Source organism: Mytilus californianus, unplaced genomic scaffold (genome assembly GCF_021869535.1).
Source record: "Mytilus californianus isolate M0D057914Y unplaced genomic scaffold, xbMytCali1.0.p SCAF_22, whole genome shotgun sequence".
In the NCBI taxonomy this organism is placed as follows: domain Eukaryota; kingdom Metazoa; phylum Mollusca; class Bivalvia; order Mytilida; family Mytilidae; genus Mytilus; species Mytilus californianus.
The window spans coordinates 6,274,627-6,297,553 of NW_026262671.1; the positions used below are offsets into that span (position 1 = coordinate 6,274,627).

The 22,927-nt window shown below is 32.9% G+C and overlaps 1 protein-coding gene across 1 annotated transcript in view; it reads left to right on the forward strand.

Moving 5' to 3' along the window:
- The window catches only part of LOC127732245 (uncharacterized), a 40,314-nt gene extending 17,964 nt beyond the window's left edge, over positions 1-22,350 (forward strand). The window contains exons 2-3 of the mRNA XM_052241326.1: positions 18,575-19,918; positions 22,303-22,350. Of these exons, the coding sequence (XP_052097286.1) occupies positions 18,575-19,918; positions 22,303-22,350 (1,392 nt within the window). The remainder of the gene's footprint in view (positions 1-18,574; positions 19,919-22,302) is intronic.
- Positions 22,351-22,927: the final 577 nt, after the last annotated feature.

Sequence of the window (22,927 nt, forward strand, 5' to 3'; positions counted from 1 at the left end):
AAAAGAAATTCTATGTGCACGTACTCCATGGTTAAACTTAGACAACTACTTAGTATTTAACACAAAATCACCCTTTTGAATTCGAGGTTTTCATTTGACTTTAAGTCAGGGATTTCGTTACCATAACTTACTTAAACGTTTTACTAAATTCATTCATAGATACAAATATTTGGTTTTGAAGTGTGGCTGTACCTGTAGAATTCTTATTAAAAATTAGATGTCACTTCCTAATAATATATGGATATGTTGTTTACAAAAGACGTAAATTTAAACACGCTCCATTTAAACTTATCTATCCTATAAATATCAATTTAACTCCGTAGAAAGATGTTTGAATATAGTTTTATTAGGTAATGACATGGATTTTGTTTTTGATAAACTAAATATAACTAGAAATGGATTGCTTTACATTTATGGTCCAGCATCCTGTCAAATTAATGTACTCATGTAATGGCATGTACAAGGTCACCCTTTTCACAGACTTTCTATGACTTTTCTACACTACATCCATTGGATGTTTACTTATTGAAACTTTAGTTTGGGTGAACATGGTTTATTTAGTAGTTGTTATTGTTTTTTAACCAAATTTCAGTAGCTGTGAGTACTCTTAGATGAGTACTTTGTGTCTTTTTTCTTCATTTTAGTTGGGTTTTAATTGTGCTTCGTGCTGATCTGATGAGTCTATCCCTTGTCCTTAGGTAGTTCTTATGTTTTGTTTGTAAACCATAGTCCCAGGTGAGGGGATAGTTGATCGCTTTCAAACATGTTTAATCCAGCCACATTCTGTATGTACATGTCACAAGTCGGGAGCATGAAATACAGTGCTTGTCGTTAGTTGTCGTCTGTTGTATCTGTTTTTAGTTTATTATTTTGTCATACATGCTGACATATCCCCTTGGATATTGCAAGTCACAGACTTTTCAAACCAGTTTGCATTGGAAAAGATGAAAAAGAGAAAAAATCCTTTCTTAAACATTCCTATGCCAACAAAGATCTCGATGCCGTCAACTTGGGCAATATCCTTCATCAAAAAACAATTCACTCGAAAATACCTCCCTATTTTAAATCTGTCTGTACCTATCATTTCTTAAAATTACAAATACGTGTTGCAGGATTTCAATATTGACGACTTCAAGTCTTAACTTCCTGATTGCTCCTGTGCTAGTTCCCCATTCTTATATAATCCGTCTGGTCACGTTATTACTGGTGACATATACATTGTCAATAACACTACCCTGCGAAATGTGTTATCCAAAATCCGGAAATATCGTGAGCCTAATCCATTAATTGGAAGTACAACTTCAAACTACTGATGGATTCAGTCGATGATTGTGCCAGGCAATGGGTTAGATGCGAGATAGAAGATGTAGATACTCTTTCCGAATGGCTTAAGGCGGTGAGGTCGATGATACAAATAAGAATTAAAAAAAAAAAAAAAAACTGAATGGGTCTATGAATGCACATGCTATATCAATCTTTAACATGTTTAAAGACGCAAATGTTGCAAAACACCTGTTCGACCTCCATGACAAATATGCTGGTGTCCCCGCAGATAAAGCCTCAAACAACATCGTTTCTGTGTTTAAATCACAGTACATAAACTGCTTGATAAATGCATTATGTATTGACAATTCACTTGGAAACTCAAAATATATCCCCACAACACTTACCAAGGAGGAAATCCTGGATAATTATAGGTATTGTTCTATATTCCTTTGGAATTTCAACCGAAGATAAAGAACTGGATCTCTTATTCACTGTATTGGATACCTAAACTACATAAGTATAGATAAAAATAAAGTTATATTGCTGGGTCTTCTAAGTGCTCCACGAAACCTCTTTATTAATTATTAACATCAATTTTAGCAGCAATCAAAGCTGGGCTTTAAAATTTTTGTGGAACTACCTATTCTAGAGGTGGCGTGAATAAGATGTGGATACTAAAAAAATCTACAGATCTTTAAGAGTACATACAATCTAAGACTCTTTAATCTTACAACAGTATTTTAAACTTTTAACTTTTCTACACTTTACACAGGTTTTCCTCAATGCAAACTAAAATAAAACAAATATCATGTCTTAGGGAGGGATACATCGTACGTCACACCGATTGAGACAAATAATTCTCTAAAACTGACTTAATCAAGAAGCCATCATATGTTTTACGTTTGGAAGACTTTGTTTTTCAACATACAACAAATCGGTATTCCTATGGGAAATAACTGTGCTCCTATTCATTCGATTATTGACAAAAGGCTGACTTCATACAGAAACTTCTTAAGAAGAAAGAAAAGAAGTTACCAGTATCCTTTAACTTTACCTTCCGCTATATAGATGATGTTCTCTCAATAAATAATTCAAAATTTGGTGACTATGTTGAACGCATCTATCGCATTGAACTTGAGATATTGGATACAACAGATACAGTTAAGTCTGTCTCATAGCTTACCTTACTTCTAGAAATTGACAAAAAGAGTCGATTGAAAGAAAAAAAAAGATGACTTCAGCTTCCCAGTTGTGAACTTTCCATTTCTATGTAGCAACTTTTCTGCAGCGCCTGCATATGGAGTATATATCTCCCAGTTGATACAATATTCCAGGGCTTGTATTTCCTATCATGATTTCCTTGATAGAGGGGTGCTGCTCACAAGGAAGTTATCAAACCAAGAGAAGTTCCAAGTGGTGAAGTTGAAATCACCCTTTCGTAAATTTTACGGACGCCATCACCAGTTGGTTAACCGTTATGGAATATCCGTTTCACAGATGACAACGGATATGTTATAATTGTCGTTACTACAATCCCGTCCTCTTTTCCTCGAATGTGACTTATGGACTTAGACTTATCACTGGGTTTGTACTAACATGAGCAACACGACCGGTGCTACATGTTGAGCAGGTTCGCCTACCCTTCAGGAGCACCTGAGATCACCACACCCAATTTTTCGTGGGGTTCGTGATGCTCAGTCGTTAGTTTTCTTTGTTGTGTGTTGTGTACTGTTGTTTGTCTGTTTGTCCTTTTCTTTTTTTGTTATGGAGTTGGCAGTCTATTTTCGACTTATGAGTTTGATTGTTCCTCGTTATCTTTCGCTTCCCTTTTTCATAAATCAGACCTTTATCTTTTTTTGGATTAAATAAAATCGTTTCACTTTAAGCCATGTCGTTCTGTTCATAGCTGACTGTATACGGTATGGGTTTTGCTCACTGTTGAAGGCCGTTTGTTGGCATATATATATATACATTCTTAAATTAGCGTCATTTTGGACTGTTTAATTGGAAATCATACCCAATCTCCTCATTATATATCATGTAAAAATGTCAGTGTCAGCGATCAATATTTGCATATTCAATCGAACTTGTCATGAATAAATGCCGATGTTTCTTGTATGTTTGAAATGCATATTGCAATATTTTCGTAAATGTTTTCATATGTAAAAAATATTGCTGTTCTATTAGAAAAGTATAGCATTGATAAGTTTTTCATAAAAAAACATCTCTCTATTCTATTAGAAAAATATCGCACTCATATAAGAAAATATAGCATTATTAACTTGTTACACGTGATTGTTGCTTAAAGTGCATTCTAATGTCTTTGCGAAATGATTGTCTTAGTATTTGTACATCTCAAAACTATATTTGCCAGATTTATTTTATTGATATTACTCCATGGCTTTTTTCCTCAATTCACAGTTGTGGCGTAATCGTCAGTTTGCAAAGAATTCCGCTCAAACCGGTGTTAGGCCGTCTTAAACTTACGATGAAATGAGAGTTTTTTGCTCCGTGGTGAAGGCCTCACTGTGACTTTGACATGAAGAACAGCAATAAAACCGCTGTTTGTTTGCTTTTGTGTTTTTTGCTGTGCACATACTGATTTTGTGTCATGAATGGTTACCCTATATCCTTTCTTTTCTATTTTATTTAATCCTATTTATAAATAAGAAGATGTGTTATCAGTGCCAATGAAACAACTCTCCATCCAAGTCATTATGTGTAAAAAGTAAACAATTATAGGTCAAAGTACGGCCTTCAACACAGAGCCTTGGCTCACACCGAACAGCAAGCTATAAAGGGCCCCAAAAAGACTAGTATAAAACAATTCAAACAGGAAAACCAACGGTCTAATCTATATAAAAAACGAGAAACGAGAAACACTTATGAACCGCACCAACAAACGACAACGACTGAACAACAGGCTCCTAACTGAGGACAGGTGCATGAAAATGCAGCGGGTTTAAACATTTTAACAGGCGCCAACCTTCACCCTAAACTGAAACAGTGGTATAATATTACAACATAAAAAGACACACAATAAAATATCAATTGAAATGGCTTAACTCGATCAAAAAGACAATACACGAAAACAAGTAAATATGCATTGAACGAATAAGTTTGATCTATGACACAATAAAAATAAATAAGATGTTTCAGTGTCAAAAAGACAACTTTAACCTAGGACAAAATGGCGTTAAATAAAGTAACGTACATAGGTAAATTTAAATATAATAATTTTGTTGTTAGGAGTACAGAAACTTTTTTCACAAATTAAATTTGTTATTCATAGTACGAGTACAGGAGTGAAAATGTTTTCGTCATACTAAATACTTATTAAAGGTGGTACGAGATATAACAAAAAATAAGTAAACATTGAATAACAGAAATGCATCACAAATTAAGTTAACAGGTCAAATTAACACGAAAGTACGACTTGAGAGTACTCGCAGTTACTGAAAGATAGTTAATAGCCAAAAACAATTAATATTATACAAAATGCTTGGAATAATAGTTAATAGTGCATGGGCAGTTATCAAGACGTTTACCATTTTGAATATGTCCCTGTTTTGAACAGGAAAAATAATTATTTACCAGAAAATCTTAAAAAAGGGATATTCTTCCGCGATGTTCCCACAAAGCACCTCGTTTACAAAAGAAAACATTGCTACTCTACACAAGAAACGATTTTTCGATTCGCATTATGCACCAAAGAAAAAAAAAACCGAAAAGACAAGGCGCTTTTATCGTTATTCATCTCAAATTCACAATTAGGCCTTTATAAACATATTGTGAATCTAGGAGAAGAAGAAAAAACCCAAACAGAAATGAGAAGGAATAAATGAATGAAATTATATTCTCCTAAACTAAAACAACCATTAAAGAGACATTAAGTATTTATTTACTATTGGAATTTGTTTTCTGATAATCTTCCTTGGTGTGCAGCATTTTGCTTTACGTTTTTGATCGCTGGCTGTTTTATCGACTTGCATTGACCTTTGTAATAACAGAAGTATTATTTCTAATATGTCCCAAAGCAAAACCAAAAACGATTGGTGGGTGCATTTTTCAGATAGTTGACAATTGCATTGCCAATTTGCAAGAAAACGTTAAGAATACCCCCGTTTTAGGAATCTGCATGCAATTATTTATCTGTGGGGTTTTTGTGTCGTTTCGTTGCTGTCTCGTGAATGAATGCATGTAATCTTTGTTTATCTATCCATTACTATTTAAATTTTGATGCATTCGTATGTGTTGGGGTTTAGTGTGCTATCCATTTCGCTGAGCTAGTATATATTATTGTTTAGGGGCCAGCTGAAGCTCGCCTCTAGATACGGAATTTTCGTCGTCGTCGTCGTAGTCGTTGTCGTCGTCGTTGTCGTCGTCGTCGTCGTCATCATCATCATCATCATCATCATCATCATCATCATCATCATCATCATCATCATCATCATCATCATTATCATCATCATCATCATCATCATCATCATCATTTCTTAGAAGAAAAAAAACGCCTTTTCGTTAATTTCTGCATAACTAGTATCTTATATCGAGGTCTGTAATTATATTAATATAAGTAGAAAAAGTAAGATGAAATCTTTTTCCGGCAATCTGTGAAAAAATGCGTTGCGTGTCATGAAAACACGTGGTCTCTATAAATTGTAAGCACGTTGTAAAAAATAAGAGTAGGTCGTTATATTGCTAATGAGACAACTATCCACCAATGTTTAAATGCAGTGGATGTTATAAAGTAAAGGCAACAGTACGGCCTTTGACAATGAGAAAGATCATACCGTATGGTCGGCTATAAAAGACTCCGACATGAAAAATATGACAAAAAAACAACAGCGTAATTTATAACAAAACAGTTAACGAAAAACAAATATGACAAACATGAACCAAGGACAACGACTGTTACTACAGGCTCCTTACTTGGGACAGGCATATAAAGAATATTTACTATTGGAATTTGTGAAATTATAAAATTGTTTTGAATAGACATTGAATGACAAACTTTTTTCTTATGTGACGTTTACATTTTCTGACGTCAGACACGCGAAGCAATGAATGTGGGTCTTAATTTGATAGATGCTTTTGTGCTTTTTTTGTAAATAATTGTTTGTTTTGATATTGTAACACAGTGATGACTGCTGTACCCATATTTTGACTATTTTATTTATAATGTCTGTTTTGTTCACGCATCGTTGTAAATATAACGAAATTTGATAAGACTGTCGTACAAGTGAGAGGTTTAGCGCTATAAAACCAGGTTCAATCCACCATTTTCTACATTTGAAAATGCCTGTACCAAGTCAGGAATATGACAGTTGTTGTCCATTCGTTTGATGTGTTTTGTCATTTGATTTTGCCATGTGATTAGGGACTTTCCGATTGAATTTTCCTCGGAGTTCAGTATTTTTGTGATTTTACTTTTTGCAGTGTTAAACATGTTTGCTGGAGCGTAACCCTTCCCACAACCTGTGACAATGGTGCAACAGTACAACATAAAAACAAACTGTAAAAATCAGTGGAAAAAGGCTTAACTCATCAGATGGAATCAAAGCAGAAAACTTCTAACAAAAACACAGACCTGACGTGGAAGAGAATTTATACATACCTTACAAAAAAAAAAGACGCAAAGTACAGATCGTAGAGTTACTGACAGCTAGTTCAAAGCCAATAACAACTATAAAAACAATCATGTATCTAAGACAAGTAGTCCATAATGCAATTGCAATTCATTTGCGGGAGCTATCAATGACCAAGATCATTGCGGTACTTCAAGGTTACGAAATGATATCTTATATATCATATTTTTGGTCAACAGATATCAGAAATTACAATATGTTAATGAGTCAGTATTGGCTATGACTTATAATGCTCAATTTGACAAATTTTCTATTGAAAGATTTTATTATCTATTATTGCTAAAAGGAGAGGCAAAGATATAAAAAAAATTAAAACTTTATACGTCGAAGAGAAATCGATATTATCATGTCAAGAAACGAAAAACGACGAGAATACAAACAAAAGTCCAAAGAACTTTCCTAAAAAAGACTGCCCGGAACCCATAGGATAACTTTTGGTTATCTCAGGTATTCTCTTAATTTCATAACGTTTTTAATTTAATTGGCCTTACCTTGTTTTGGTTATCATTTCATTTCCTTGTATTTATACAGATTTCTTTGTTTACTTATACATCTTGAACTCGAACACATTTCCCAGTAGTAAGATACCCCTGCCCTATTGTATGACGTTTAAATTTGATACGTTACGCTAGTGCATGTTCACTCCATACGGACTTGATTAGCATAGGTGTGCTTCATACCCAAAAGAAATGATCCAGAAGAGTTATGATGACGAACGACTGAAATCAACAAGTCACCATCGAAAACCTGTTGATCCATACGATTTTGTTGTGTCTCAACTGAGTAGCGACATTTTTCGAAATCTTTGATCTTTAGATACCATAATAGTTGAATAATCTTAGGTTTTACCAATTGTGCCTTATTTATGATTTGGAAAATTGACTGGTCAGGATTCGCATGCGTCGTAGAATACAACTTGCATATAAACGAACCCGGTCTCGCTCACTTCTTTGGAAGTTCAGTCGAATCCCTCGGTTTTTATTTGCTACCTTGATTTGTCTTCTAAATCGAGTAATGATATTTGGTGATCGATGAATAACTAATGTTTCAATTTGTCTGTTATGGTTACTGGTAGAATTAAATATGAAACGCTTAATAGATTTAATCAGTTTAAGCAACGTATTTGTCTTATCAACGTCGCTGTAAATAATTGTTTGAACTGCTAGTAAATATATACTTTCTGCTTAGATCTAAATGCTTTAGCATTTACAAATGTATAACCTATATTTTGTTACTTATGTGGTATAGTTTGTAAATAACTATCTTTGAGTTCATTCCAAATTTTATGGTGGATGACGTATATTGCTTAAACTTGGGGTTGTTGTGTTATGTTCTGTAGAAAGCAGTTTGCAATTTTGTCTTTTTATTTGCCACATGATCTGTACTTCTTCGATTCATGATTTTTGTTGTCATCTGTATTTTTCAAGATTTTTTTAAGGTTTCAAGAGGATGCATAGTGTCCTGAAATCTACAAAAATGTTTATATCACACAATAGGTGTAATTTGTCCTTTTTGGAACCGCATTAAAAAAAGAAAAACTAAAATAAAAGATCAAATATATTAAACTTGTAGTTTTTCGTGTAACGTGGTTTTGCTTTTAAAGGTAGATTACATAACAATTTGTTCTCTTCCATATCCCTTACACTATTTTGATGCAGCCGTTTTAATAATTCAACTTAATTGATGTGTATAGGTTCTTTTTGAATTTGTATGCAGGCTCGGAAACGCTCTATATTTAGTATCCAGTACCTTATAGCGGGTATTCATAAAACACGCTCTGTGCGCACGGCGATCATCTCATGATATTTATAGTGCAACTGTTTGGGTACTGCTGCTTGTTGACTTCAGCATATGATAATCAGTGGGACGACCGGAAGCGTCTGAGTAAGGATTTCGGTGCTCAGTGATACGGTTCTCTAGACGACGTTGTCAACGCGTAAAGGCGGCCATTGTTTGACGTTGGTTTTGGTATTCCATGCTGTAAAGTTGCATTTATGACATTCTTGGGTGCTTTAACTTTATACCATACAACATAAAAGGTAAAGGCTTATTTCAGATATTCAGCTAATTATTTTCAAATAAGTGTGATCCCAAGAAATGATTTAAACGGCAAAAATAAAGTTTAAAGTTATATGAAACATGAAACATGAAATACCATTTTTCATCATTTCCCATTGATATATTGATTCCACTATTCACACACAACACTGGTGAATAAGACTCAGATGTCGGTCTTAGGTATCCCCCCTTGTCTCCGGAAATATTATACTAACACAAGTTGTCAACATCCGTTTTCAAACTTCAAATTGTTCTTCACAATCTCCCTGGAAAATATTGACGCTATCACTTGGTGTTCAAATAATAAAACATTGTAAGCCTCTAACAACAAATAGCGACCAAAATGAATCAAATTTGAATGCACGGGTAATCACGTTTCATGCCGACTGTATGTTCTCCAAAATAGGGGGGGGGGGTCATTTTTCCCAAAATATACTACATGAAAATCTTGTGTCAGCACTCTTGAGTATTGTATAATTATGTTCATTACTCAATCATGATTACATGTACAAAATGTACATGTACCAGACCAGGACATTTATTACCCTAAGACTCCTGCCCCCTAAAAAGAATTAAAAATAAATAGCCATCCTTTAAATTCATATTTCTGAAATTATTAAAGACATTTACACATTGAAATTAATCAATCACCCACCTATTTGAAAGCTTATACATGCTATCCCCAGAAAATAATAAAATGATGCCTTGTACAACTTCATTCATATCTGACATGTTAGCATATAAAAAGAAGATGTGGTATGATTGCACATTCTCCACAAGATACCAAAATGACACAGAAGTGAACAACTATAGGTCACCGTACGGCCTTCGACAATGAGCAAAGCCCACACCGCATAGTCAGCTATAAAAGGCCCGAAATGACAAATGTCAAACAATTCAAACAAGAAAACTAAAATGGCCATATTCTTTCCAACAATCTTATTAAAAATGAAAATTCATTGATAATACTGATATTACTTTCTCAAACATCATTAATATTATCAAATTCAAGGTATCAATTTAGTGTCAATAGTCATGACAGGATTAAAAAAAAATGGGTTGTGGTTGACCCCAAAATGTATAAATCTGTCAATGTACATGATATGATGTTTATGTACAATATTAAATGACCGGTTATTAAATATAAAAATGTTATCAAAAGGATTGGTATAACGTAAAGTTGCTCCATGTTAAAAATTATTTTTTCAAGACTTTGAAATGGTTTTTTTGCCTGTAACTTTTACATATTTAGCAAAAATGTTAGGGGACATACTTATTTCAATACATTTTGTTGGTAATTTATTTGGCAAATTTGTTATTCTTGTGTTGATGATAACAATGAAAAGTTTAATTTTGATTTGAGGAATTTAGTTATATACATTATTACATTTAGTAATTGTATGTACATTTACGTTGTATTTACAGGATGGAGAAAGATGTTCACTAATGGATTAAAACAGAGGACCAAAAATACTTGTACATGTATGATATATATGTAACAAGAAAATGAAAATGGAATGTCTATGTGATTCTAACAACACATTTTAATGGAGTGATGTTGGAAGCAAAATTATTTTTGTTAGTTGAAAACAATATGACTACAATATATTAGGGGTAAGTAACCAAAAAATGTCTGTTTAGTGTTACAAAAGTGGGTTATTTACAATGTACTATGATTTCAATCCCCGAAAATATGAAGCAAACATAATATACATTTTATTCAAACTGTTTTTGTTAGGGAAACAGACTGTGAAAATATCTGCATTTAACAGTCAGACATGAAAGTTCCCAATGGAATAAATTGGGACTGGAACTTAAAATTTATAGGATAGGCCAAGTAATCCTACACAGACTTTAAGGTCCAATGGTATACTTTTAATAGTTTAAAGATTTTATTCTATTATCTATGCTCTATAAATGTCAATATTGTTTCCTTCAGATTTAAAATCTAATTTCAAGAATGAAGGGTACAGTAATTCAAAATTCATTTATAATCAGATTGAAAACAATATAAGGGAAGTAACTCTTACATGATGTGCATCATCTCCTGATGAAGTGTTAACATGAGGTTTCTTGAAGCTATTATTTGAATTGTTTTTTTGCTAACTACTTTCACCAAAATTAATGAAAATGTATTCAATTTGTCCTTTTTTTTCAGATAACAGAATGACTTGAGCAAACCATATTGCGGTCATAGATGGCCATAACAATGAAATACAATATATCATAATCATAATTCTCTATAACTTATAATTGAATTAACAAGCTTAATTTAATTACAAAATATTTTCTTATTTTCAGTCCACAACAGATCCTGTCAGAAGAATAATTTACTGGAGGGTAAAGTTTTAATACCTGGAATCAGAAATTTATATGAAAATTTGTTAAGAGAGATATATTCATGTGCAGAATTGCTTCCAAGGTGGTAACCCCACCAGATAACCCAGGTGGTGTGATAAAAAGAGGAATTTTGAATATGTGAGACTCATCAACATTAAAATGGAGATGTGGATAAGTGAAATGTTACAATATTTTGTAATAAAGTCAGATTATTGACTCAGTTTTTTTCATGAAATTTTTAATCAAAGCAATATCACTGTTATATAATTAATAAGATTCCATATCTTTTATACTTTATACTTTTAACAACCAAATATTTGAGTGCAAAATTGAGTGTTTTTGAATCTTCCCCCTTGGAGCCAGTGTTTCACTTTTATTTTGCATGTTTGCGAGTTTGGTTAATCCTGCACAATTTTTATGATATATAATAGTCTGTCCATCCATTTGTCAATAGGTTAACACTTCATACAAAATTCTAAATGCTAAACCTATTATCCTGAAATTTTAACACAAGATTAGGAATAACAAAAGAAAGCTCCCTTTCACTTTTGCCAAATTCAAATTTTGTCATTTCAGAATTATTGGACTTTATTCATTGAATATTAGACATTTACCCAAATATTGAAAAAGTCATGTTATGGTACTTATTTTCATACAGAATTGAATATTGATCACATATCACATACTTAATCTAGTATGTTTGGATTGATTTCCTTCACTTTTGCCCTGATTTTGAGTGAAAGAATTTAATCTCTATCAATTTGGGGGCGGGGATCTATGCTCCCTCGGGCCCTGCATTTAACACTGCATAATTATATTCTATCACAAGCTATGATACAGGCAACCATACAACACAGCCCCTGCCACCGAAAAAATATTGGTACACAACATACAAAATGTTTTTTATATGGCTAGCTACATTGTATCGTTTGAAATATTTCATTGATTTTTTTATATGTAATCGTTTTTTTTTATGTAGTTACTTATTAAAGGTACTATAGTTCCCTTGGTCTGCTTTAGACTTGATTACAGTTCTAAGCTTAAAAAGTTGGAGTATCATTGCCAATGAGACAACTCTTCACCAGATACCAAATAACGTAGAGGTTAATAAGTATTATTACTGTATAGGTCTCTAACGGCCTTCAACAATGAGCAAAACCAATACCGCATAGTAAGTTATAAAAGGCCCCTAAATAACTTGACACAAGACAGACTGAAAGTGAATATTCTGCATCTGTATACAAAAGTGAAAATAAATTTAGAAAAAAATAAGCATGTGTATCAAAAGATGCAAATAAATAGTCAATCCAGAAAAAAGATCCTACTGCCCCCTTCCCACGTTATGCGGTTTAATTACAAAATTTTCAACAAACTTTTACATACTTTATTCATAAATTTACGTTAAACAACAAGACAACAAAATAAAATAAAAAACAGGGCGAATGGGTATCAGGGCAAAAGGACCCAGTGCAAACAGATACTAGGGTGAACGCAAACGGATTCCTCTCCCACCACCTAGAATATCAAATGGTCGTCACCCTAAGGTTAAGCATAGACATACTAGCCATTATATCTATACCCTAAGACAATGCACATTGAATTTTTAAAAAGTAAAGTCAAAGACAGTTAAACCTACACTGCAAACCAGAGGTTAAGTCATGAGTCTCATAAAAATGACACACGCCTTTTCCTAAAATTAAATTTCAAAAAAGCCCCCCATCTCCTTTCCCTTAAAAAAGTAACAAAACAAAACTCACAACCATAACGATAACATACAAAGTAAATTAGGGAAAAAAAAAGATAGATTTTCTATGCCATAATCAAAGAAGATGTTTATTAAAAACACATCGGCCAGTTTAATAACAACTCACGCAATAAATATGGATCCACGAAGTACGGGGTAAGAGATGTATAAAAAATCAATCCCATTTAGGCTGTAATTTTACCAAACGTGGCCTGTGTTGGTAAAACGTTGATATGGATTCGACATATTGCAAGACTTCCTTGTCATCTAGATAAAAAAATTGCTAAAAAGAAGAAAAGGATCCAACTTTTAATGACATTTTACGTTGACATTTTCGGTGCCGGAAATTGGCAACGTTGATTTATATACTGATACAACTTCGGTTGAGGTCGATTCCTGCTATTCTGCTTCAAAATGTCACTAGCAGTTAACACTTATTAATGTCTTAGAATATATTTGGTAGGTTTTAATAATTTTTAGAGGATATTTATTTTCGAGAGATGAATTGCTATCATGTACTTCAGAAACAAGGTTGCGAGAGGAGCATGCCCCCGTTGTGGGGACACACAAAAGAAAGATGACTGTTCTCCATTTGTTCTCGATAGAATTACCTATTTTTTTCATAATATATACATTATGTACCAAAGATTATTATATGAAAGAATAAAAAAATCGAGGCGGAGATTTTTTAGAAACAACTAATAATTATAGCAGACCGATAGACGTAATAGAAAAAAAGACAAAAATAGTGCCTTCTTGAATTTCGAAAAAAAATTCTAGAATTTTACAATTTATTGACACATATTGTTATTTATAAAGGGGTAAATTTAAGGATTCACCTTTTCATGACATTTGAATGAAAATTTACTTAAATCCACCGCCCATGCAAAGAAAAAGCTCTAAAAATGTGAGACCCCTACTTGAAAATGGGTACACATTTTTGCCCTGGCTTGAACACCCCTGTTCAGTACGAATTTCGATGCCAAATACTAGCGAGAATAGGATGCAAAATATTTTAGAAAATCGAAGGATATATATTTTATTGTACCCATTTTTTATATCGCCTTTTAATTTATAGTGCAGAAAATCAAAATCAAAATTCTATATTCAAATATAAATAAATATGATTTCCTGTTATTTTAATGTTCCAAAAAGTAAACTAATATGTAAACTCATATATTATTCTCATAAAGACGCGCTTTCAATCGACAGTATTTACCGTCGGTACTTTGCCATAAACGAATGAAAAAAATTAACAAAAGCGCGCCATTTTTCAGTTGACGTCGGCCGATGCAAATTAGTCCAATTTTGCGCGTAGGACTACTGAGCGCCGCCGAATCACATTTTGGCCAAAAAGGCACATCCGGTTGTCCTACTGAATAAAGCCACCCTGTTCATACAATTATGTAATTTTAATACTTACTACTTAAGTTAAAGGTAAATTAAGTTTTTAGTTGATCTGTTTAGAACCGTGTGGTTGTTATGCTATGCATAACGTTTTATATGTTGCTTTAAAACTTTTCGTATATATATGAATCTTCAAGACACTCCAATCATACCAATTGTAAGGCCATGATATATGACCAATACGAAAAAACCGGCTACTAACAAAAATGCCTATTTCACGTTTAATTTACACACCGTATTTTATCTAAAATTAGCTCCACGAAGTTGTACTTTATAACCGACGTTTCAAAATCTAGAAGATAAATTTATTGATTTAAGTTCGTGTCAGGCACAGTGTAACTGTTATCTAAATGTAACCTGTGTCTATGATATATTATGCATAAAGTAATACTTGAAATGACATGTTCTCTGGACCTCTGGACATTTTAAGCCAAGTAATGTGGAAGAATAAAAATAATGACATCTTCTCAGTTGAAAAACCAGTTTGAGGTAGGTAATAATTTAGTCTGTAATGATTTGAACATCGGTAAATAACTGTAAGCTTTAATAGACCATTCATTTTTATCATCTTTCTTTAAACATTCTATAGCGTAACATTCTCCTCTTCTTTGATTTGTTATATAACTTTTAAAACTATGACATTTTCAGTCATCAAAAATCAGAAATCACAATATGTTAATGCGTCAGTATTGGCTATGACTCATAATGCTAAGTTTGACAAATTGTCTATTATAGATTTAATGATTAGCTAAAAGTAGAGAACGATTAAAAAATTATAAGTCGAAGAGAAATCGAAGAGAAATATATATCACCAGGGTAAACTTTAAAAACGACGAACAGACAAACAACATATCATAGAAAAATATAGATTGAGCAACATGAACACCATAATAAACTTGCGGTTGTCCCATGTGCTCCCTTGTTAACTTCCGTTGTAATTTGCTTTACCCTGTTTTGATTATCATTCCATGACCTTGACGTTCCATACATTCTTTGAATAAATTTTTATCTTGTAGTCGAACAAGTTTCGCAGCCGTTGCATACCATCTGCCACAATATGAGACGTTTACATATTTCAATTGATACTCACACTAGTTCCTTCAATTCCTTCCATTTTTGTTTGCTACATAGCTTTGACTTCTTAATCGATTTGTGAGATTTGGTAATCGGTGAACTACTATTGCCTCTATTCTACTGTTACTGGTTAGAGTAAATATGAAACGCTTAATAAATGCGGTAGGATTACATTTATAAATACGGAGATGTGGTATGATTACCTATGAGACAACTGTCCATCAAAGACAAAATTACGTAGATTTAAGTAACTTATGTGTCTTATCAAAGTCGATGTAAATATGTATTGACTGCAAGTCCCCAAATATTATATTTTGTTACTTATGTGTTATAAATAACTATCTTTGATTAACTGCAAATTTAAAGTGGATGCCGTTTGGCTGTAGTATAATGATCTGTAGAAAGTCATTTGCATTTGTGTGTTCTTTGACATGGTGTTGTATGTATTTCGTCGATTCAGGATGTTAGTGTTATCTGTATCTTATAAGGTTTCAAGGGAATGCATTTTGTCTGCTAATGTTAAAAGTTGTAAATAACCTTCATAGAAATGCGTTTGAGAAAATATGCCAACGTAGCTATTCAGATGAAGTAAGTCCTCTTTGAAACACTATTACAAAACAGAACTAATTAAAAAGGTCAAATACATCGAACTTGAAGCTTATCGTGTAACGTATTTCTGCTTTTATAGGTAGATTTAAGAACTTTTGTTGTCCCTTCAAAATATACTCGGTAGTATGTTTACTAATGATGACATACTTATGCCTACATCTACGTCATTTGGTCTCTTATAGATGGTTGTCTTATTGACAATCATATCATTTGTTATTTTGATACAGCCTTTTTAATAATTTTCGGATACATTTTGTATTTCCTTTCGAGTTTCTCTTTAAATTAGGACAGCAAAAGTAAAATATTTTGAAATGCATTTTCTCAATGCCACACAATTTTCTGCTAACTGATATTTTAGTGTGTATTATAGGTATAGGTGTACAGTTTAAAATTTTACCTGAGACACAAAGCAATTCGGTAGTGTGAATTGTTAAAAAGTATCATTATGAATCATGAACTTTCTGTATATATTATGTAAAGTAATTTGTTTCAATGATAGACATTTTGGAAAAAAAAGTGTCGCAAATATACTGAAAATCAAGGCAAATTCAAAAAGGGGAAGTCCATAAAAACTGACAAAATCAAACACTATGAAAGCATGCAAACCTATAAATTTAAACATAATCTGAATATTGTGACTATTTTAAATCATATTTACCCGAGTAAATAAGTAACTGTTGAACAGAAATGTTGATTATTAATATATCAAGGACATCAATGACATCATTTATGTATAACAGGTTCATGCAAAGCTCAAAATGTTGCAACATATTTCCCCTCTTCAAATGTACATAAAGAATAATGGCATTATTGTTTTCGATACTGACTTTATCAGCAAGGGCAAACTGATATTCGAGCTGATGAAGTCAGTATTAAAATATAAAATGCCATTATTTTTGTTATCGGCAATTTGTTTTAACTGTATGTTTTTTGGTTTAGAATATGAAATAAATTGAAATAGTAAAACTACTTTTACGCGTACAAAACGTCGGGATAGTTGTTCGGTTGTATGAATTGAGTCGAGTCCATTTCACTGATAAATTGACGCGGATGGACTTGAGCACGTAACGTTGCTGCACTGATACATGACGTCAGTGCCCAATATTTTCAAGTATCAAGTCCTGTCTATGATCTTAAAAATATTAGGCAGTAAGATCAAAGGGAAAATGTACAAATTTGCGATAAACGTATTCATTGTACATTTTCTGCTTAGAATCATGATTATATCTAACGTTATAATTCAAACTTATAGGCAGATTTGTAGAAGTTGGTATACAGAGTAGGTTGAAGTAAATCGAAAAGTAAAATCTATTTTCATAAAAAAAAATCAAAATCATCATTTAAGTGTTTAATTCCTTTCGCAGCTTTTCTTTTCTTGTTATTTAATCTGACTGAGTCGATACGACCCCCCCCCCCCCCCCCCGAAAGAGCTTTATTGTCTCTCTATATACGGGTAACAGAGAAGTCTTTCTTTAAAGGGCAATTTGTGTTGTGCTAATCACACCTCCATCTTATCTCAAAGCACGAATATAATCGCAAACTTCAGAGTCAAGTTCTGTACAAATCAATTTTGGTTGTCCTTTTGGTTTGGATGAAGTTATGTTCTTAACAACAGTAGGTACAGTGATTGATTAAACAGAGTGTGTTGTCGTTCATCGTTCTGCTATGTTATTTTAGAAAGAAATGCCATTATTTAGGGTCGTTGTCTATAGCATACCGCGTAATTTTCGCCTCTTATACTGGGACATAATGAAAATATTTTCAACGTTTTGTTGTTGTTGTTGTTTATTCCATGTGATTGTGAAACATATTGTAATTAACAATATTGTTAAGGTGCTCAGAAAATTTCTGTTTCTCCGGAGTTCTTGGTTTATAAAGATCGGGCAAACAAAGTATTTTTGGAAATTTTTGAATAATTTTTGTACATATGTATACAACCGTCACTCATTCACAAATGATTTAAGTGTTAGAAAGAATAAAAATAAATAAACGTGCGCTCTCACATGTATACGTTAACGTATTTACAATACGTTAGGCATAAAGATACTTTTCCGTCGGGCACTCACAATTTTTAATTACTGAAAAAAAAGACAGCCCTTATAGAAATTTTATTTTATTCTATAAAAATATTCTGATGCGAAAAACGCGAAATTGTCTTTTACTGTTCATTTAACGGGCGTATTTAATCCCTTTGTGGAAGGCTTATGCATTGAAACCGCCTAATGAACGACGCGAAAATAACCACGTTCGATTGCTTTGATTCACATATTTATTCTTTCATCATAAAAGAGAATGTTGTCCCATAAATCGACAGAATCTGTATATTGTGCATATAGTAAATCAAAGAAAATGGTAACACGCTTTTGTTTCATTATATCTAAATAGTAAAGAATAATAACTAATAATAATCTTTCTGTAAACATTTTAGTTTCAGAGTCAGACACAGAAGTTCTCTGCAAATGAAGCGGACCAATTACAGTTACTACTAAATGAAGTAGTAGAGAAATATTTAATTGTTTTAGACAACTGGCAGCAAGAAGTTTACAATATAAGAAACGCACATCATAAAATATGGATGGATAGTCGAGTGACCAGAAACATAATTCAACACAGGGCTGGAAGTCGAGTTGAATCGCAAACACGAATACTTCCAGCTGGAAAAGATACCGATGTGGATTACATGTTTGAACTGGACGGAATAGAAGTGAACTGTGATAATGAATGTAAAGATATATACTGGAAACCAAGTGCTGAATCACTTGCATTTGGAGCAATTTTTGTCCAAAAGCATTATAGAGACATTCTAGAAAAAAACAATGCTGACATATTTACTGCAGACACGTTTGAATGGAATACAGTTGAGAACGCCTTTAATTTGGTGCCCAGTATATTTAAAGAGAATGTCGTTAAAGCTAGCCATTTCGATTTCGAGAAAGATAAAAAGGTCTCGGCAACTTGTCCATCAGTGGCAGGGAAAGGGGTTATAAATGAATATGATACTGTTCCCTGTCTAAGATTAAAAAAATGGCCGTGCATAGCTTCTACATGGAATCAACGAGGCCCTGTTCTTGAGAAATTTGTAATAAATTCTAAATGGAAAGATACCATAGTAAATTCAATTCCTCTTTTTCTTGTTTCAACTGGAAATCCTTTGTCGTCTAACAAAGACAAAGAATTCCGACTTTCTTTTTCAATGGCTGAAATTTCGTGTTTTGATCGTCTTACTCAGAAAATGAGAACAAACTATGGAATTGCAAAATACGTTTACAAGCGACTTTTTTCCGAGGAAAATTATGATTTGTTGAGTTCTTACCATCTTAAAACTATTTTCCTCCATATGGTAGAAGAATTAAGTGAAGATAAATGGGAGAACATGACTTCACTAAATTTTATCAGAGTATTTTTTAGCGAGATAAAAAGTAGCATAATGAAGCAAAATATATCCCATTATTTTATAAAGGCATGTAATGTCTTTCCTCTTCATAAAACTTCAGGGGGCAAAGAAAAATATTATCATGACAAATTTCTGAATGAGATGCATATCATTTCAAAAACCATTTTGGAATTGCTTTGCAGCGATCTCGAAATACCAAATGACTATTCAAAAACACTGGAATTTGCAATTAGGAACATCAATCAGCTTGAAACATCTGATAAAATGGAACGATATATCGCCGGTTATTTGACACGTCTTTTAAGCATGACAACATATTCGTTGCATGAAAACTATCTAAAAGGACAGTTAAATGAGGCTTGTGACAGTGTTCGAGAGGTTTTAGAATCTTACAAATCCGACAAGCACTTAAAAAAAATTATAAATGCTATTAATATATTTGTGATTAGCATTGGCACACGCGATCCTTTATTAATCAAACTAGTACCAAATCAATCCAGCTGCCAAAGTTTAAGTGAAATTGCTCATGCCGCTTTTGAATTATATCTAACAAAGCAATATGAAGAAGCTGAGACCATTGTAAAAAGGTTCGATCCACATATATGCAAACAAAGTGAGATTGGTATCTCAATTACCAAATACCACAAGTCTTATGAACTTGATTGTCCAATTCATTTTGTCATTGGTGAACTAGAAAAGCGATATGATTTATGTCCGCGATTTTACATCGACCCGCGTTTAATGATGAATCATTTAAAAGTTCAACTGGAACTCAGGAAATTAGGTAACATTCCTAACTCTGAGTCAAGTATTTTTCAGCAATACATGAATGAAATGGAAATAGTAATTAAGCAATTATCCGACCGACATCCCTACATTGGAAAATTGTCATACAGATTTGCTGCCGTTTACTTAATGCATGGCTATAGAACGCAATTTGATGAATTAGGAATGACAGTGTCATTGTCTATTCCAGACACGTTTGGTTTAGATTCTTTCAATCAAAGAAAGTCTGCAACAAACTTTGATTTAAGGTGAAAAAGAAAAAAAGAGGCAGAAATAAGAACACCAACATATCTTTAATCTGTCAATTAAACAGACATTAAATATTGAATGATTACCTACATATAAAAATAAACATATCATGGTTTTGTTATTTTATTGTGTCTTACATAGTACTTATCGTCTTGTCAAGGATCCCACATTACCAATACAAATACAATTTAATTTACTCTGTCAAATACGTATTCGAAAAACCACTGCCCAAAGGCTAATATGGGTACTTATTTGGTCTACGCCATGACATTATCAATTTGCATTTAAACATATCAGTATTTTTTGGCGTCAAAATGCCTATTTAATTTTCGTTGATTTACGTGTAAACACGTGCAAAACATAAGTTTCAATAAGTCATTAAAATTAATTACTAAAATACTAATAATCAGTTATATCAAAACTTGTTCAAAATGCTAGACTTTTTTATTTTTATTTCAGTGATACCTATGGTTCACCACTACTGGTCGACTTGTGTTTGTGTTCATATGAACCATAATTCATGCAAAACCTTCTCAAAGAAAAAAAAAAGAAAAAAAAAACATCTTGCAAAGTTCATTAATTTTACTTTCAGATATATTGAAGATTTCCTGTCACTTAATAACCTACATTTCAGTTAGTGATTGCATCTCACATTCCAATGAAGTTGAGATTAATGATATCACAGAAATTCGAATTTCTGCTTTATATCTTGATCTTTTCCCCGATATGAACACAAATGGAAGACTTCCAAACTAAAATCTATGACACACATGATTATGTAGACTTATCAATTATTAACTTTCCATTTCTCTGCAGTAACATACCCTCTTGTCCGATCGTATGACGTTTACATTTCTCAATTAATACGCATGATCACACTAAAATGCCTTTATTAGCAGGGTTTGCTACTTACAGAAAAAAAACTGCTCCAACAAAGTTATGAGAAAGATCGACTGAAATCGACACTACATAAGCTGTATGGTCAGCATCATGAATTAGTTACACGATACGATATGCCATTGTCTCAAATCATAATTGGCATGCTGCGCACTCTTTAATATTTATAAACCAGAATAGTCGTTTAATCTGTAGTTTTACTAATTGTGTCTATTACCGATTGTGATAGTTTGACTGGGTGTGGATACGCATGGCGGATGATGCATGACTAGTGGGAAGTTTGCCCTTTCCGTGCAATTGGTCTCTCTCCTTTTGGAGTCCATGCCATTTCCTGAGGTTTTTTTTAGTGTTGCCTTGATTTGTCCTCTTAATCGATTAAAGAGATTTGAACATCGACAAACGTCGGTTACCTTCATACATACATTCCTGCTGCATCCTTCTCACCAAAGAGAGGGAAGTGGTGTTCCGAGCAAGATTAGTTTATTGAATAAGACATAAATTATTCCAACAAATAAAATGGCAATACATTATTTGTTGACGATAAAATAAGAAACGTACTCACGTCTTTTTGTAAATTAACATCACAACAAATCAATTCGTTTGCTTGCATCTTCTTTATTACCGCCGTGAACAGTAAATTTTCGGATAATGCCAAACAAACTGTTTGTACGAATACAAGTTAAACGTTTCATGATTTCGCTTTGTGCTTTGTTATAAGCCTGATTGACTGATTTTTTTTCGCGAATAGCTTTTTTTAGGGTGGAAAACAAGAGTCGTCTATTTTCAATGGAGGAAACAATTTATTAACACTCTGTACATTGCTTTTTCAGATTTTATGTAAATTGTTGATGGAGTCAGAACCAACAGTTTCTGCTTAAACAGATAATTTTCGTTTATAGGTTCAAACAAAGACAGCAGGTAAGTGTTTTCTATGCGTTTAATTGATGTAAAATGTACGGCATGGACATACATGAAAAGCTAATTTATTTGAAAACTTTTGACAGCGGGGAAGTTGTGTTCGTTATTAAAAGTCATGAAGGACAACCCCCCCCCCCCCCATTACCCCCCCCCCCCTCCCCCCGCCATCCATCCCCACCCCCTCCTCCATTATAAACCATTTAGTGTCATATTTGCCTTAACCATAATTTCAATTTACAAATTGGCTTTTATGTTTTCGGATTTTAGGCGTTCCTATTGAATGTTTTTCCTGAAAAGCGCTTCTAACGCACGAAATTATCTAAAGTATTATATTCATTTACACCCTGAAGGATAATTTTGGTAATATAAACAGTTCAATTAAAGTCATAAATCCAGATCAATCAAATTAATTATTACGATATTATCGTTGCACAATACAGGACTGAGATATAATAGTATGGGCAAACATAGATAACCTTTTGAGTACATATTTTAAACTTAAAATTCAAATCCTTATCATATATGCATGTGGTAACG